This window comes from Apus apus, chromosome 15 (genome assembly GCF_020740795.1).
Source record: "Apus apus isolate bApuApu2 chromosome 15, bApuApu2.pri.cur, whole genome shotgun sequence".
Lineage (NCBI taxonomy): Eukaryota > Metazoa > Chordata > Aves > Apodiformes > Apodidae > Apus > Apus apus.
Genome location: NC_067296.1, coordinates 14,275,684 through 14,292,352, shown reverse-complemented (window position 1 = coordinate 14,292,352; position 16,669 = coordinate 14,275,684). Strand labels below are relative to the sequence as shown.

At 43.4% G+C, this 16,669-nt stretch overlaps 1 protein-coding gene across 8 annotated transcripts in view; it reads right to left on the bottom strand.

Moving 5' to 3' along the window:
• Nucleotides 1-16,456, bottom strand: part of ZBTB46 (zinc finger and BTB domain containing 46) — a 47,016-nt gene extending 30,560 nt beyond the window's left edge. For 2 of the 8 annotated variants that reach the window (XR_007890950.1, XM_051632733.1), the window contains exons 1-4: nt 16,048-16,169; nt 15,697-15,878; nt 9,192-9,319; nt 7,297-7,436 (exon numbers count right to left, since the gene is read on the bottom strand). Coding sequence is in view for 7 of the 8 variants with exons in the window: in XM_051632733.1 (XP_051488693.1) it covers nt 7,297-7,350 (54 nt within the window). In the remaining variant the exon portion in view is untranslated. Of the gene's footprint in view, nt 1-7,296; nt 7,437-9,191; nt 9,320-15,696; nt 15,929-16,047; nt 16,170-16,359 lie in introns of those variants that run through there. The other 6 variants (XM_051632735.1, XM_051632740.1, XM_051632739.1 and 3 more) reach the window with 6 other exon arrangements.
• Between the last annotated feature and the right edge of the window lie 213 nt (nt 16,457-16,669).

Here is a 16,669-nt window from a genome sequence, read left to right as displayed (position 1 = left end):
ATACATTTCTTTAAATTCCTAGACTTGTTAGGAACCCTGTCTTAAGTTACACGGGTAGAACAGCTGCCAGTTCGTACAGTTTGGGCTCAGTGAGGTTTGGTTTTGAAAGAGGTACTACACTTGAAACCATGCTGATGGAGACAATATCTTGAAGAGCAAGCACTCTGTAACACAATTTCCTCCAGAGAACAGGCTTTATATGTAGCACACTGAAGAGCTGAAATCTTCCAACAGTAAAAGCCAACTAGAAGCAGCTCCTTTCCTTGCTGTACTGCTGTTAAGAGGCTATAAATACTGTTTTCAAGTCAGAAGAGCAGTAGCCAAATCCAAGACCACAGATCACAAAATTTTAAGTCCCCACCCAAACTAAGTTGGCAACAGATCAGAACTATGAAATAAGCATTATTTGCAGCTTAACTGCTTCTAAGCACAAGATGCTTAACTATGCAATAAAGAATGTTATTTCCTTGGCTTTACACCTCCAAGCTTATCCCACAGCAACCCTAAGATACTGGGCAGAGAAATTCCAATAATCACCTAAACATTCATGTTTAGAAAGGATAAGCTGACAAACTGACAAAGCATCCATCAGGCTGAGAAGAATTCACAGGACTTTTCATTGCCTTTCATAAAATTTGACAGATTTATCCAAAAACAAGGCTAGCATGGCAGAGACCCGTATCCTGCAAGTTATGCTCCAAATTACCCTCCTCTTATACCCCAAAAAAGGTCTTAAATGTAGAGATGTTGACAGTAATCAGTGGCACTAATATTTTCAGATTTAATTTATCCCACCTACAAACTACATCACCAGAGATGAGCACACATTCCTCACAGCATTAACTCTCCCCTATCATGTGGTTTAGTCACTTGCCCATTTCGCATCATCAGAACCTTCCTGCCCTTCAGCTCCCAAGGGAACACTTCCCTGGTATCAGATGGACCAACACGTTCTGTCTCTCAAGCGAGATGCCCTCAAGTCCTCAGCTGTGCAGGTGCTCATGGTGGACACTGGCAGCACCAGAATGGCCCAATTAAGTCCCTCTGTGTCACCAGCCCTTGGACTTTGCAAGTCCATACTCACACTTGCTGCCTCAGCTTTACAACTGCCCTGGCATTAATTTCTGTCACTTTATCTAGCTTACACCACTTATTTGGAAGATGATATCAAGATTCATATATTGTGTAACAGCGGTTTAAAGGTCCAACTAATTAAGAGCAACAAGCTGCCATGGGATGGGAAGGATATCTACTCCCCTCTCTCAAAAACATAAATTTGTTCCAACATCAGAAGTTCCAACAATGAAACAGATATGGGGTCCCTACCCACAACCATAATACTGGTATCTGCTGACAAGACCAAATCCCAAATGTGATTATGGGCAGGATTCAGGCTGTTAGTGGTTGCTGATAAAACCTAAGTCACTGCACTGCTGAGGTCTTGATGCATACGTGGTTAAACAGCAGCACTGTCAGTAAGGAGGCTGCTGAGAGCTTGAAGCAACTTTCTAACATACATCAAGTTCAAGTATAAGTTCAGTCCCATCTCTTCAGCTCGACTCACTTGGGCAGTCCGAGGACAGCAACGACCAAGAAAGTTTCCTAACACATGCAGGCAGGCTTCCCATCCTGTGGGACACAAATCCATGAGACATCCTCCCCCTTCCCTAATGTGTGCTATTATTATCAGCTACAGAAGCAAACCAGCTACAGTTTAGCCAACACCATTGGTCAGAAAACAACCCCTCAGCCCACAGGACATACAGGACACAGGACCTCTTCTGGAGAGCCACCTGATGATTCAAAAGTTCAAGTTATGCCAGATTGCCTGCAGGAGCTCCTCCAGTTCTGCAAGAGTGGAGCTGTCCCTCTGGCAATGTCAGAAATGCTAATTTGCAAGACCAGCTGGTCCCTGATCATTAAGAAGAATGTGCTTCCCTCAAGAGAGGAAGGACCATCTTCTGCAACACAAACAGGCTGATCCGGTGTTTATCTATTTCCAATTAATACAGCTTTTCTACAGAGTCAAGCACAGAATGCACTAAGAAGGTAATCTATTTTTTATTTGAACTGGAAGAGGTCAGTAACAGTGTAGCTCTACACTGAGTGGCACTACCCATTTACCACAGAAATCTTCCAGAAGACCTCAAATCAAGTTCTCACGCCGAAGCTATCTCCAATAAGTAAATGAAATAAATAAATTAAAATCAAACCATAAATCAGATCCAAGGAGTTGAGGAGAAAACCAAAACAAACAGATTTTTTCAGATGTTTGGCCTGAAAAGGTTGAGATGGAAGCAGCCAGCACAGCAGCTTTCTGACCAGGCTCTGACAGTGGCTGCCACTGCTTCCCAACATCTTCATGTTTGAGAGAACCACCTCTTCAGGCAGAATGACAGTTCAGTTTTGTCTTTATTCCAGAAACCACTACTGCATCTACTTTTAGGAGCTGAAGAGTCAGCTCAGTCCCCTCAGGAAATATGAATTGCCACATTGGATAAAGTGAGTTGTCCATCACCCATCCTGTCTTTAGCAGCTGTCACAGCCACATGACTCAGAGGGCGACGCAGGAAAACCTCACAGTGTACAATTAGGAAGCGACTGGAAGGTTTCAGAGATGGCATCTCCTTTTGCTGCTCCTTCACAGCTCTCAATCCATATTCTAGGGCAGCATCTCCCTGGAAGTTGGGGGGGGAAAAATGAAGAAAAAAAAAAAAAGTATCCTCCAAGCATCATTTTCTCTTCCTCAATTTAATACAGATTAGCGGGAGGAGTATTTGCCCATGTCTTCACCTGCTTTTGTGATTTCTGCAACAGCTTTTCCTCTTCAATGTTCTTCACCTGGAATCTGCCACAATTCCTTGAGAGTTTATTTCCTTACTACTCCATATGTTTATTCCACTCAGCTCAGTGGGCTGGATCCCCCCTCACTGCTGGCAACTGCCTATTTTAGATACACCTTGTCCTTTGGTTAAGGTGCCCATGGCAGAAACCCAGATTAAAATATTTGCCTCTTGCTTGTTTAGACTGGACCAGCCTGAGGTTCAGGCACTGACTAGCCCGGCGCTTCTCACAGATGATGCCCTTGCTGGCCCCTTCAGGAAACAGCTTTTCTCTGGCTTTATTTCCTATCAAGGGATTTTTACTAAACACACACACACAAAATCAGAGCAAGATTCCTTGCTGGCCTCTCTCCCACCCACCAAGCACTTGACAGCAGCCAGCCTCCAGGCAAGCCACGGATGAACAAAAGCCTGTCACTACAGTAGGATCACAAAGTCCTTGTGCTTGTCTTGTCCACATTCCCAAGGACACGGAGGACAAGAGCAGAGGATGGGCAGGTACCTTCAGGACAAGAAAGCAAAACCACCTACCCTTATAAAATATTAAGAATATATATATATATATATATATATATATATTCTTAATGACAATAGGTAAAAATAATGAGAAAACATGTTCCTCTGTGCAAAGGGAAGAGAGCTTGTCCTTGTTCCAAAGTCCTTTACACAGAAGGAGATAAAGAGATGAAAGGGGAAGGTGCCCAGCAAAGAGCAGCATCCTTCCCGCTGCATATGCACAGCACTGTCAGGTGTGCACCATGTGGGTACTGCTGCATTCAGGCTAATCAATAAAATGTAACATCTTGAAAAATAGCAATTATGCCTGAAGATGTCTTGATCTTCCTCTCTCTGAAGGTCTGCCACCTCATACCCGCCGTCCCACATGCCGTGTTTGGCGCAGCGTTGTACCTTGCAAATGAGAGGTCTTTGGGGGAGAAAATTAAATATGCCTCAAATTCAGAGGAATTAATTAGTTTTCTGTCTACCCCTGTCAAACCAGAACATCCGTTTAATGTCAAGGATCACTAGGGAATTTATCCAAGTTAAATTTAAGGCAATTTGCTAGTAGTTAAAAATTCAGGAAGCTTCAAAACCCTGTGCTCTTGTGTTCCAATTTTACATGCTGGTTTGGGGCTTGTTGGGGTTTTTTTTTCCCCTTTTCCTGGTAACAATATTTGTCTCCACTTACAATATGCGGAAAAATTTATTCAGGAAAGAAGTACCCTTCAAATTCTGGTGGAGTCATGGTAAAGATGGCATAAACCACAGAGATTTTTTAGAAACAGACCTCAAAGATCAACAATGGATTTTTTGGGGTTTGTTTTGTTTTGTTTGTTTGTTGTTTCATTTTTTGTTTGTTTGTTTGTTTTTTAATCTCAGGTCTTTTTAGTACACTGGAGGATTTCAAAGCTGAGCACCTACTGAAATCCTTTAGGCCTGGGCTGCCATACCAGCACATGGCTACCATGCAGCTTTCCAAGAAGCCAATGAACCATGAAAGCTCATCTGTAGTTTTTCCACAAAATAAATACTAGCAGACCAGGCCTTCTTCATAAGTCAATTCACAGGCATAACAGTAATTCAAGTCTATGGCTTTTCCAAAAATACCTAAAAAAATTGTCTCTAAACAAACAACACTTGCATGAACCAGCAAAAAGAAGAAAAAAAGAGCAGATTTGATAACCACTTTTATGCAAATTTCTGTCAAGATCCAGACCAGCTTTTATTTTTCATGTTATCAAAACCCTTGTCTTAACATAAGCATTAATAATTTATACAATCTTTAACCCTAGCTAGAATAAACCTTGTTCCACAAATACAGCAGCTGTGAAAACTGTTTATTTTACACTATCAGTACAGTTATTTGAACATGAATATATCACCTGATGACATAGTAAGAGTCTAAATAAACACAAGCTTCACCTTCTGTTGGAAAGGTTTTAAAGCCCAGCTATACCCATAAACCCAGCCTGCCCCCACACATACCCACCAGCACTCTCCTGGCCAAAATCTTAACACCAGTCAAATTAAGGGGTACAAACTCAGTGTACTATCTGAATTTTGAGAAAACACCACAGTCAAGAAATGGACTGCACAGATGAAAGCCTCTACTGTACAGTCCTCCGGGAAATACTGGGGACAAAAATAAACTCCCTTCACTCAGAAGGAAAACAGGAAAAAAAGAAAAAAAAAAAAAAGCACTAGAGGGGTTTTTTGTTGGTGGTAGGTTTGTTAGTTTGTTTACTTTCTGCTCTCACAGAATATAAGCAAACCGAAAATTTAAAATACATAAAATTTAGTCTGTTACATTTTCTGAACATGTTCCTAAACTCAACACTAAGGACAGCAGTTATGAGTACCAAAATATCCCCTGGTGCACTCCTCCACCAGCCACTCTGTGCTCCCTAGAGAAAACATGCCAACTGGAATTTAACCAAAAATGTGTTGTTTCCTCCCCCCTCTCCCTTCAGAGAAAAGTAAAAACAGATTAAGGAAGAACTCAAATTCAGTCCAGTGGTTTATTAGACAAAAAACTAACAAACACACCCCATTTCTCTGCTTCCCCTGTGTCCTGGCCATGTCTCCACTCCCAAGACATTCCAACATTGTTAAAATTCCTCTGCAAAGGAGCTGTGTAAGGTGAGATTGGGCTCAAAATGCCTCCTTGCACAACAAGACAGGGTGTGTATACACGTTTCACTTGCATCCAACTGAAGACAACAGAAATGCACAGGATTCCTCCTATCCATGTGCCCTGTGCTGAAAAGAATGGAAAACAAAACAGCCCAATGTAACCTTAGCAACTGAAGAGGACGGTACTTACACTTGCTCTCCTAAAGGAGAGAAAAAGCAGAAGGGATGCTAAGGGGTGAGAACTGCCTGCAAAACAGCTCCTGAGCCTTTCAAGTACAAATCTCCAGAGGCACAGGGATTTCTCCTAAGTGTGGCTGAGGAAGAAGAGCACACAATTCTAGAAGAGTTTCAGTTTCTTGATACTGGATACCCCAAAATTGTATGTTCAGCTTTGTTCAAAGTAGATGCAAGTAACAGCTTATGAAACTCAACGCTTGCCAAAAAAGAAACTATTTTCCCCTATTGTGATTCAGAAAAAAAATCATTGATTGCTTGAGTTGGTGATTCCAAACTCTGAATCAAAAAGAAACAGGCAGATGTATGTAAACAGACCAAAACAGACCCTTGGGCCTAAAAGGTTACTCATAACCGACAGTTGAGGAAGACAACAACAGTCTTTTCCCTTATGACTGGGGTTGGAAATGTTTAATTACAGCCCAGCCGTGCATGTTCATCCTTATGGGTTAGAGCCACAGGAAGAAAATAAAAGTTTCATCATTCAGTTTGAGAAACACTACAGAATTGCAGAAAATGCAAGAATTTGGGAGGCAAGCCATTTTCAGTGAGCTTAGGAAACCCCAAGATAGTTATAATTTTATTATCAGATTTGAGAGGCCCACTCAATTCTCAATGGTTGTAGGGAAAAGCACAAAACACAGAGCCCCAAGCCCCTACCAGTACATCATTAAAATCTGCCTGATGAGGATTCAGTAAAACTCCTCCAATTTCAAGGCAATGCTGCTCCATCATCAACAGCATTAAAGCAGCATCTCTGTAGCAGTTAGAAGCCAGAAAGTCCATGAGTCAAGTTGAAAGAGCAGCAGCAGGGCAAGCATTACACCTGTAGCAGCTCTAACAGATCTTGAACCACAGGTCCTCAGGGCAGGGAGAGAGACTCCAACTCCTCATCAGGGCAGGTTACATTCAGACAGAAAATACAATACAGATCTACCATGAAAATACACAGATCCAGACACAATTAGGAATTACAAGAAGGCAAATTTCAGAGAAAAAAAGAACAAGAACATGAAAAACATGTCTAGTCATTCATGTCCTCAAAGCTTTGTTTCTACAATCCAAACACAAACCTCACACAACATCTAACTCCAATAAGCAGAACATCAAGTATCAAGGAGCTATCATGAAACATTTCACTCCCTGCTCCAAAACTTCCAACTACAGACTCAGCTTTGGCCTTTGACCTGTCAAACCATCTCCCTGAAATTAATGGGCTAGCAGAAGTTGGACACTACAGAATTGCAACCAAAAGACAGGATTTCTGAAGGCATCTTAGAAAAATCCATTTATTAACCCTCGGAAGGCCTGAGACCACAGGAAGAATTTCAAGAGAAAACCAGGTCTGAGAAGGAAAGTTAAGGGCAAACTGCTCATCTCCACATCCTGGAAGGAGGGCAAGGAGAAATTAGAAATGTAGAAAGCGTAGTTAAAAAAAGGAGGGGGAAAAAGCAAAAAAAGACCAGAAATTTTGCTCTAGTGTTTTTAAACCAGTCAGCAGTGAAGAGATTTTTACTGCTTTTGTTAGAGAAATCCTGCAAACTTTAATATTAAAAATTAAATAAGTCAATCCATGACTCCTTACCAGTAACAAACTGGGTTCCAGGTCTAGTGTTTCTCCTGCACCAGCTGAGGACATCAACAGCCCTAGGGCAGCACAGGTAGTGCACTGTTCTGTGACCTGCTGGTAGCACTGGTGGGAACTCTTGTAGGAGAAAGACAGAACTACCATAAAAAACAAAACCAGAAGAAGTTATTAGCATTAAACTACAAGATTACTGAACAAGTTTAAGTTATTTCCCTCCAAACCTACAGTTGTGACACTCCATTTATGACCTAATAAACCCCCAAAACTGTTAAAATGTATCAATATGTTGAAGGTAATTAATGCATGGTTCCCTTTTTGTAATAAGGTAAGAGTTACTTCTTAAAGCATGGGGGAAAAATATCTAATTTTAGATACTAACACTTCAAACAGATCCTTGAAACAACAGTGTTTCCTGTTTGGTAGCTTTTCAAAACATTCTCACTTTAATGACTTTTTGAAGAGACATTTGTGGCCTGAAGGGCACTCATTCACCTTATCTGACCTATAAAACACGGAGGTTAAAAAGCTACCAATGCAACATTTGGAAAGAAAAAAAAAAGTATCAGGTTTGTGATGGAATATTCAAGAGAATTTCCTCTTGAAAATGGCCAGTTTCTACTGGGTGGTGCCATTGGAGGCCAAGAGACTAAACAATTCCAAGATCTTGAAAATTGTGTGTAAAGCAGAGATACTCAAGGAGAGCAAGGCACCTTCACAGATAGTTCTTTGGGTAAAATATTCATGTTCATGATTACAGTGTATAAATGATGGGAACAGTTCATCTACATCTACACGGTTTTTGCCTGTGAGAGCACATCCACTAGAAATATCACCTTGTACACCTGCTTCTCCTTGAACCCAACTTCCTTTTCTGCAGAATAACACTCACTACACTTGCAACTAAAACCTGGGACTACACTTGATTCAAAATTTTACACTTTATATGCTGCTGGTCATTACAGCAAAGTATTTGCCACGGATTTCTGATCTGTTACTTCAGACACCTTCAATACCCAGATTAGCTCCCTTAAGGAAAATAAGCTGTAAATCAATACGGTTGATTTCAAGACTGACCTTCTGCAGGAACAGATTGTGAAAGAAAACACCAGAAGACACAAATTGAGAATCTTTTCCAATGCAAACTAATGTCATTACGAATGGTGAAATAACAGATCTAATAAACAAATGAAGTAATAAGGAAAATCCCAGCATTCTTATGGCAACAAGCAGAACTGCGAAAATCTTGAAAACAAAGATGACCCAGCTGAAGCAAATACCATTGACTTTGTTCTCAATTTCTATTTCAGGCTGCCAAGTCTTGCCGTCCTCTAATTCTGATTGCTTCTCCATAGCAATTGTTTTGGCTGGCTCTTCTTAGGCCTTGTTATTTAGACAGTTAAATAAAATGAAGGGAGGGAGTAAAGGAGCCAGACCAATTCAGCCCCATGGGAAATAACTCTGTTAAAGTAATACATATTTTTCACTTAATCTTAGGACTTTCACAGTTAAGACTCATTTGTACCTCTGTCCCAGAGACACAAAATGAGCCAGAACTGACTGCTGAGGATGCTAAAGCTCAGGCTGATACTGTTTTGCACTGCTCTGCATTTTTTTTCCTCTTGCTTTGAGCTCTGCACCTGTTTTCCTCTTCTAATGGAACAGATGAAAACCAAGTGACCATGATGAATGGAGGCAGCTCTACCACCAGGTAGGAGCAGAATAGCCAGAGGTCTTTCTTCAACTTTTGCAGTTGGGTAAATTTCTAAACCAGTCGTTGTTATCAATGTTAAGTCAAATTCTATCAAGATCTCTAAGTCCTCATGACAATCTTATCTCCAGCTACTCTTTCCCTTATCACATTACAAAAATACCTTGAAATGCCAAGAACTTACCAATATTTGAAAATGTTTCCTGTCAGCAAAAATTAACGTCCTGATGTTTCACAGCTGGATAATGCATGATTTAATGACCAGAGGAGAATGGTCTCTGGTAAGAAGCTCCAAAAGGTTCATTAGATGTCCTGTGTTTGGGAACGGAAAGAAAAGGAGGCAAAAATTAAAATCTAAGCATTAACTTAACACAAAAACCTTCAGCATCACATAATTACAAGCAGCAGTTAAAATAACTGCACTTTTACAACACTGCCCTTTTGACCAAGAAATATTTTGATATAGAGGAAATATAATCTGACACAGGAAAAATTATTTAGCTCTTGTGTTAAGTTAGAGTTTAACATCTAAGTTTTAAGACTGTTAACAACTTCTGACTATGCTTCAACAGAAGTGCTTTGAAGAATCCACTAGTAAAAAAAAAACAATATATGAAGATGCAAAACAATTTCAACAACATTGTTTGTTCTAATTAACACCACAAAGTTTTGGTTAATGTTTCTGCGACACCCACCATCCACACACTTTAAATGCGGATACAGCAATTCTCCTCCAAACCAAAATATTTGTCTAAGGTTACAGAGGAATTATGTTCAAGAGTAAGATATTTGAGTTCCATTCCCACCCAACTCAAGGGAATCAAAGCCTTCAAACACCAGTGCCACCCTCAAGTGAAAGAGCAGCAAGTACAAACGGACCGAGTGAAGCAGTTTGTTCCTCTCACAAATTGTAAAAACTTTTGACAGGAATCCCACAAAGACACAAATTTTTAACAGTAGGTGAAAGCTTCATTTTCCACACCTGTAAAAGCTACACAGCTCAAAATACACTAGTCCAGCTGGTCACAATGTGCTAGTACAACAGGATGCACCTTCCCAGCAGGGCACTAGGTGCATGCCCTAGTTCAGAACGCTCACTTGCACCAGTATTTCTTTGCATTTCACTTACTCATTTCCCCATAACTTCCAATTCTGCCCATGTGCCCATCTCTCCACCCTCTCCCTGCGTCATGGTACAGAAACAGTTGCTCGTATCATTCCCCTGGTTTTGATATTTGTTCTGCCTCTTGCACCAAGAGAAGAACAGACCCAACACTCCCCATGCCCCGGGCCTTGCAGAGGGCAGCAGGAACACAGAAGAGTCAGCCACTGAAAAAAGAAGTGCCTTACAGGGTACCAGGCTTGAGAAGTCTGGTGACATGAAAAAAAATAATAGAGCTACAGACACATAATCTACTCTAGCAGTGAGGATTAAAAAACAACCCAAAAAGATCCAAATGCCTGTTGCCAGTGTGACACTTACCTTGCCCAAGTGCCACCAACTCCTACAAGATCTTAAGCTTCCACTTAAAAGAGAGTCACAAAAGTTATCTAAGCAAAAGACTGCCCTTGTGCATCTAGCCAAAAACCAGCACAAAAAGCACCTTAAAAAAAAAAAAAAAGGAAGAATAAAGAACTGCAAGTGTATCACACTGGGAATTGCCCTGAATAATGGTTCCCCCAAAACTTTCTTGTTGGTTTTGGGCTTTTTACCTCGGGGATCTTTGTTAAAGTTCCCTAACTTGATACGTAAAAAGGGAGGGAGGCAAAGAAGGAGGAAGAATCATGAGGTAATTTTTAAAGAGAAGTTTAGCAGTGGGAGGAACTGAGGGAAAGAGCACCTAAAAGGCAGAAAAGACACAGAAGAGTCGGGAATAATCCAAGAGCAAAGAATCAGCCAGTGCAAAACTAAAGCAAACACACAAGGTGCTCTGTGAGCAGCATCATTTCCTTTGTGCAGCTCCCAGTGCAAGCACTTAGTGCCTTGGGTAAGTATCCCTTCCTACTTTTTAGTATAAATCTCATAATCCAGATCAACTATTTGATCAACTAATACAAAAAAAGAGAAAAAGAAAAAAAAAAAAAAAAAAAAGTGGAGTGAAGCCAAGAAGGATACAGTGGTGATTAGAAGGAAGTCAATAAGCTAGTTCTGCATTTAGTCACCATCTCACTCTCCAGTCCTACAGTGCCAGGACTTTTCAGGGTACTGCATCCCAACTACTTGATTTATCAGTACTTACATGAGTTGGTGATGGGTTTGGGTATTTTTAAGCACCTAATGGCTAATGCAGACCATTGACTCTCCTGTTTCAAAGTATGATTTGAGCACCAATCAGAAAGGTATTTCCTCCAATGGTGTGTTAGTGCAAAAAGTGCCAATTTTATTTAACTCTTTCCTTGAAGTGTGATAACCACCTGAGATACCAACTTGTTCTGCAGAGCTCTTCCTCACAAGGTGAGAAACACCAGAAGCAAACTCGCTTGGATGGAATAAGCAGTTTGCTTAACACAGGAGGAGGAAATAATTAGGAAAGATAGCTAGGTATTTAAGTACACACAGGTATAAACACATTCCTTAATATGCAAAACCCTACTCACTTTGCTAAATAGGGTTCTTAAGCAGCCAAGTTCCTGGCACACACCCCAACATTAATCCATACAGAAGCTAGTAGCTGTGTTTGTAGGGCATTTCTGACGCCTTGTTGCCTCCCTCCATGCCAACTCAGTTTTACTACAAAGCCAACTCCAGGCAGCTTCCAACATCCACACAATGTTTTACTTCCTGAGGGCCCAAACAGGCCCAGTAACAGGACAGGAGGGATCACCAGGAATCACCACTGCATGGGCTGGAATCAGAGCACGCCACATCCAAAATTCAAGGCAAAGAAGAGGAGTTTCAGCTCAAACTCAGCATCTACCTGTTACATTTCAGTAAAGCTCCTGCTCCTACTCCTCCCAGCAGCTGCCTTGTTCCCAGGCACATGAACCTCCTCACCTACGTGCAACAAAACACCACAAAGTGGAACACATTTCCATCTAATTAGAATTACTGTCAAGGATCTGATCCTGCCCGGGAAGCACTCGGAAGCTGTTCAACACTAACATTTCAGCAGCAGTCAAAACACAAACTGATGCTTCTTAACTACACGGATACGAAAGAAAGTTAAAGCAACTGTTCAGAAAATAACTGCACCACAGCTCACTTGGTAAGGGACAGAAAACCCCACCCATGGGCCTCTGGACTCCACAGTGTCTTGTAGGAAATTCAGGGAGGGCTTCACTCTACTTCGCATTTATGAAGAATAAACATTTATAGCACAACTATGACTTTCTGGCAGTATATCAGAAAATATTTTGGAAGAGCAGAGTAAACCCCAGCACTCCTGTTTCACAGGAGAGACTGATAAAAAGCCAGGATGACTCCAGGATGTTCAGTCAACAGCTGTGTGATGGGAACTGACGCCTGAGCAGCTACCCCTCCAAACTGGACATCCCTGTACATCCAAATACAGCAAGGCAGCACAAACCAGAGAACTACTGAAATGTTTAGGGAAGTTGAGTTTCTCTCCTCTTGCATCTCAAGTGAAAGAAATCCTGCAACAAGCAATACGAGCTTTTACATCTCAGCCTGCCTAAAGCACTAAAGATCCAGAGGGAACTGAGAAAACAACTGAAAGTTGTATTTAAGAGGGTTGTAACACAAACCTGAAAGTCCTCAAGAAGGAATAAAGCGAAGTTTTGAAGCAACACATTTTAACACCAGAGTACTGACAGTTTATTGCGCAGGAGATGCTCAGGTGAGTAGCAGGATCACAGTCCTTCCCACAGACCAAACACCTCCCACTGTCTCTCAGCCATGGTAGGTCCTTGTCCTCTCTCCTGATGTGACCCCTGCTATCTCCAGACAGCCCCACGGCACGCTCGCTTTCACTACTCACACATTTTCAGTTTCAAATATCACACACGTAAAACACTTAAAACGCACTTAAAAATATTCAAACCAGTTGTAAGCCAGAAGTAAAACATACACGGGGAACGAGCCCTTTTGTGCGAAGTGTCAGACTTTTCTAGGGCAACACTCACAGCCAGGAACGGACAGGAACCACTGGCTCCTGGGAATTAGAACAGATGTGGGGTAACCATTGCAACTGCAGGTACCTCTTCAAAAGACTTCAGCTAAGCTCTCTCTCTGCCTTTTTATTTGCCCATCAAAGCAAGCACACAAGAGTAAGGAAAAGCCCTGTGAAAGCTTTTTCACAATTTAAGGGGAGCCTAGAGAGGGTTGCAGAGTGCTCTGGAGCAGCCAGTAAAACCAGCAAGAACATGAAGGGAAAAATATCCTGGGAAAGGTTAAACTGTTTATGAAATAATTCAGCTCTAAGAGCAAGCAGCAGCAGTTTGGATTGGGTGTTAGCCTGCTGCTGGGAGGGCAGGAAACTTTGCTTAGAGACTTCAAAAGCACATATCTAAAAAAAAAAAAAAATTTAAAAAATCCACACAAGTGGACAGCAAAGACAAAAAGAATACACTGAGCCTCCCAGCAGCACCACTGCCAGGGGAAAAGCAGGCGTGTTAACAGCAAGCAACAGACCTTTCAAACAGGAGACATTTTTTCCCCTCTGACAGAGGACTGCTGGGGATGGAGGGGCTGCTAAACTGGTTTTCCTTTCAGCACTTCCAGCGATTAAAAAATATATAAAAATCCTTTCGCAAAGAGCCTACCCACTGCTGTACAACTGTCCCAGAAAACAAAGACCACGGGGAGAAAGTGGCCCATTTTCTTGTCTCCAAGAACCCCGTGTCCAGGTCATGTTTGCAAAGGCTCGATCCTACACACCCGAGAACGAGGCAGCATTTAGAGGAGGTGAATAAATACCTAGCATTAGGATTATCAGAAGACCCCATTTTTTGGTACCACACTAAAATTGACCCAATTACACCAAATCTAATGTACAGTCTGTGAAAGTAACTGCAGGAGAAGTTTAGCTGTGAGTGAGTTTCCCCCTCCTGGACAGGCGGCATCAAAACAAAAGGCTAGTTTTCTGTTTCAGCTACAGTTACCCCACTAGCTCACCGAACCACATAATACGTTTCAGGAATCTGTATTTGGGAGCCCCCCTAAATCCTGTTTTCTAGCTCCCTCTCCAGCTCACAGGGCAGGCTCCTCTACCCATTTCTTGCCAGTTCCCAAAAAGCACCTTAAAGCAATAATTCCTCCCCACATACTGAAAATATTGTGACTAATAATACACTCCACCCATTTTTTCCTGTCACTAAGGACTTCAAAATATAAAACTTGACAAACAGTGAGAGAAGATGGACAGAATTCAGAAGGGAAAGTCAAAATTTAGTTCCAATTAGAACATGCTATAAAATATTCAAGCAAGACACTGACAGAAGAGGAAGAGCTAGCCAGTCACAGCAAGCTTCCTCCTCAACACTACATTTTCCTCACTCTCCTCAGATAACGTATCTTTTCCTTTCAATCCCCCTCCCCCCAAAAAAAATAAATAAGAAATAAAATACTCCCTCTCCTTTTTGAGAAAACACAGTGAATGCACTAGCAGCAGGGCTGCTCTGTGTACAGAGAATCCACACTTGTAATAAACACTTGATCGAGTTCAAGAACTGAGACCTAGATCTATATTACAGCGACTAAATGCTAAAAATGAAACCAGTGATGCAATTAAAATGCATGCAAGAACTTTGGTACAGGTGTCTACAATACCACTGCCTGCAAAACACATCTCCTAATTAGCATGGCTTTAAACAATGCTGGTAATAACCCAGTCTTGGTAAGGCTTGCCAAATGAATCATTGAGATTGCAAAATAAAAAGCATGAGGAATTCATTAAAGAGCTGTTAAACTCTCCTTTGTTTATCTTTCCCCTGTCAGGTGTAAAAATAAATAAATCTCGGTTCAAATCTCCAGATTCCATCCCAACCCTCAGCTCCACAATAACGCGCCGCTCAGGAACCTCCTCAGGAGGTACCAACATTTATTCCCTTTTTATTCCCCCCCCCCCCCTCCGCTTCAAAAGAGAAATCCTCCCACTATTCCAGTCCTGAAAATCTGCTCCGTTCTCTATTTGTCATCTGGGATTGAGTTATCAGACACTACTTGTATTACTTTGGGAACTGACATGTCTATTTACAGAGACACAAAGGCAATCCAGCAGCACAACCCCTTCTTTTCCCAGCACCTTTCCCAGCACCTCTCCTACTCCCCTCCACCGAATTTTACCAACACTTTATTCTGGGGAGGGGGGGGGGAGGACCCTGCACTAGTTTCCCAGCATGACAGAAAACATTTCCAGCCACTTTTGCACTTGTTACAGGCTTATGAAATACCACTTATATCCCCCCCAAAGGAACAGCATTTTTTTTTTCCAGGGTTTTTTTTTGTTTGTTTGTTGGGGGTGGGTTTTTTTGGTTGCTTTTTTTTTAAAAAAAAAAAAAAAGAAAAAGAAAAAAAAAAAGAGGGTCACTTCCCCCCCATCTCAGCCTGCAATTAAAATGGAGGCAAGGCCAGGCGATCTGTGTCTGGCTTTAGGGGGAGACAATAACCCAAAACAGGCCTGGCTTTAAAAAAAAAAAAAAAAAAAAAAAAAAAAAAAGAGAGAGGAGAGGGAGAAAGAGAGAGAAAGGCAGAAGGAGAGAAATACAACATGCTTCACCAGGATTATTACCTCATCCCTTTTTCCAAGCAGTTTTGAACCACACTCCTGACAAACTCTTGGTCCAACTTGCACGGATGCTGGTTTTTGGGGGGGCGGAAGGGGTTTGCATGCAGGAGCCGGGATTGAGGCTGGCTCTCCGCAAGTGGAGCTGCTGCTAAAATGCCCCCTTGTCTCTTCTCCTCTCCCTTGAGCTGGGTGTTGACGCAGCAGAAATTACCAGCTGGAAAATTCCCCTTTTGGAGGTTACGGGGAGGGGGGGGGGGGGGGGAGGTTGTGGGGGGGGGGGAAGGGGAGGAGGGGGGGGGTGGGCGGAGGAGCGAGGGGAGGGCCGGGGGAGGGGGGTTAAACCCTGCCACTTACCAAGTTAAGCCATCCACCCACACCAAAATAAGACATCGCGTCCCAAAGAAGGCACCGTGCCCCCCTCCTCGGCGGGCAGGGAGCGGCCGCCCCCCGCTCCCCCCCGCGGCGGAGCGGGGTGTGGGGGGGGGGGGGGGGGAGGTGTGTGCGAGGGGGTGACAACAACGCGGATCATAAAGGAGGCGGCGGGGAACGGGGGTGCCGGGCAGGGGGGCTCCCCGCGCCGCTGCCTCGCCTCGGGGGGGGGGGGGGGGCGGCCATGGCGACCCCCCGCTGGGCCCGGGGGGCGGTGTGTGGGGGCGGCGCGCTTACCTGGGCCCCATGGAGGAGAGCGGGGTGTCGGAGCGGCCGGAGCGCGGGCTCCTCGGTCACTCCGTGCCTCGCCTCCCGGGTGGGGAGGGGAAGGGGCCGGGGGAGGCGGCCGGAGGAGGGGGGAGAAGCCGGCGGAGGGGGGGGGGGGCTGGGGGGGTGGGAGAAGGCGGGAGGGGGGGGGGGGGGGGGGCCGGGCGCGCTCCCGTGGCTCCCTCGGGCGCGCGGGGCGCGAGCCCGCGGTAGACGGGGGGGGGGGGGGGGTGGAGCGGGGGCGGCGCCGCGCGGCGCGTGCCGGCGCTTTCCCCGCCCC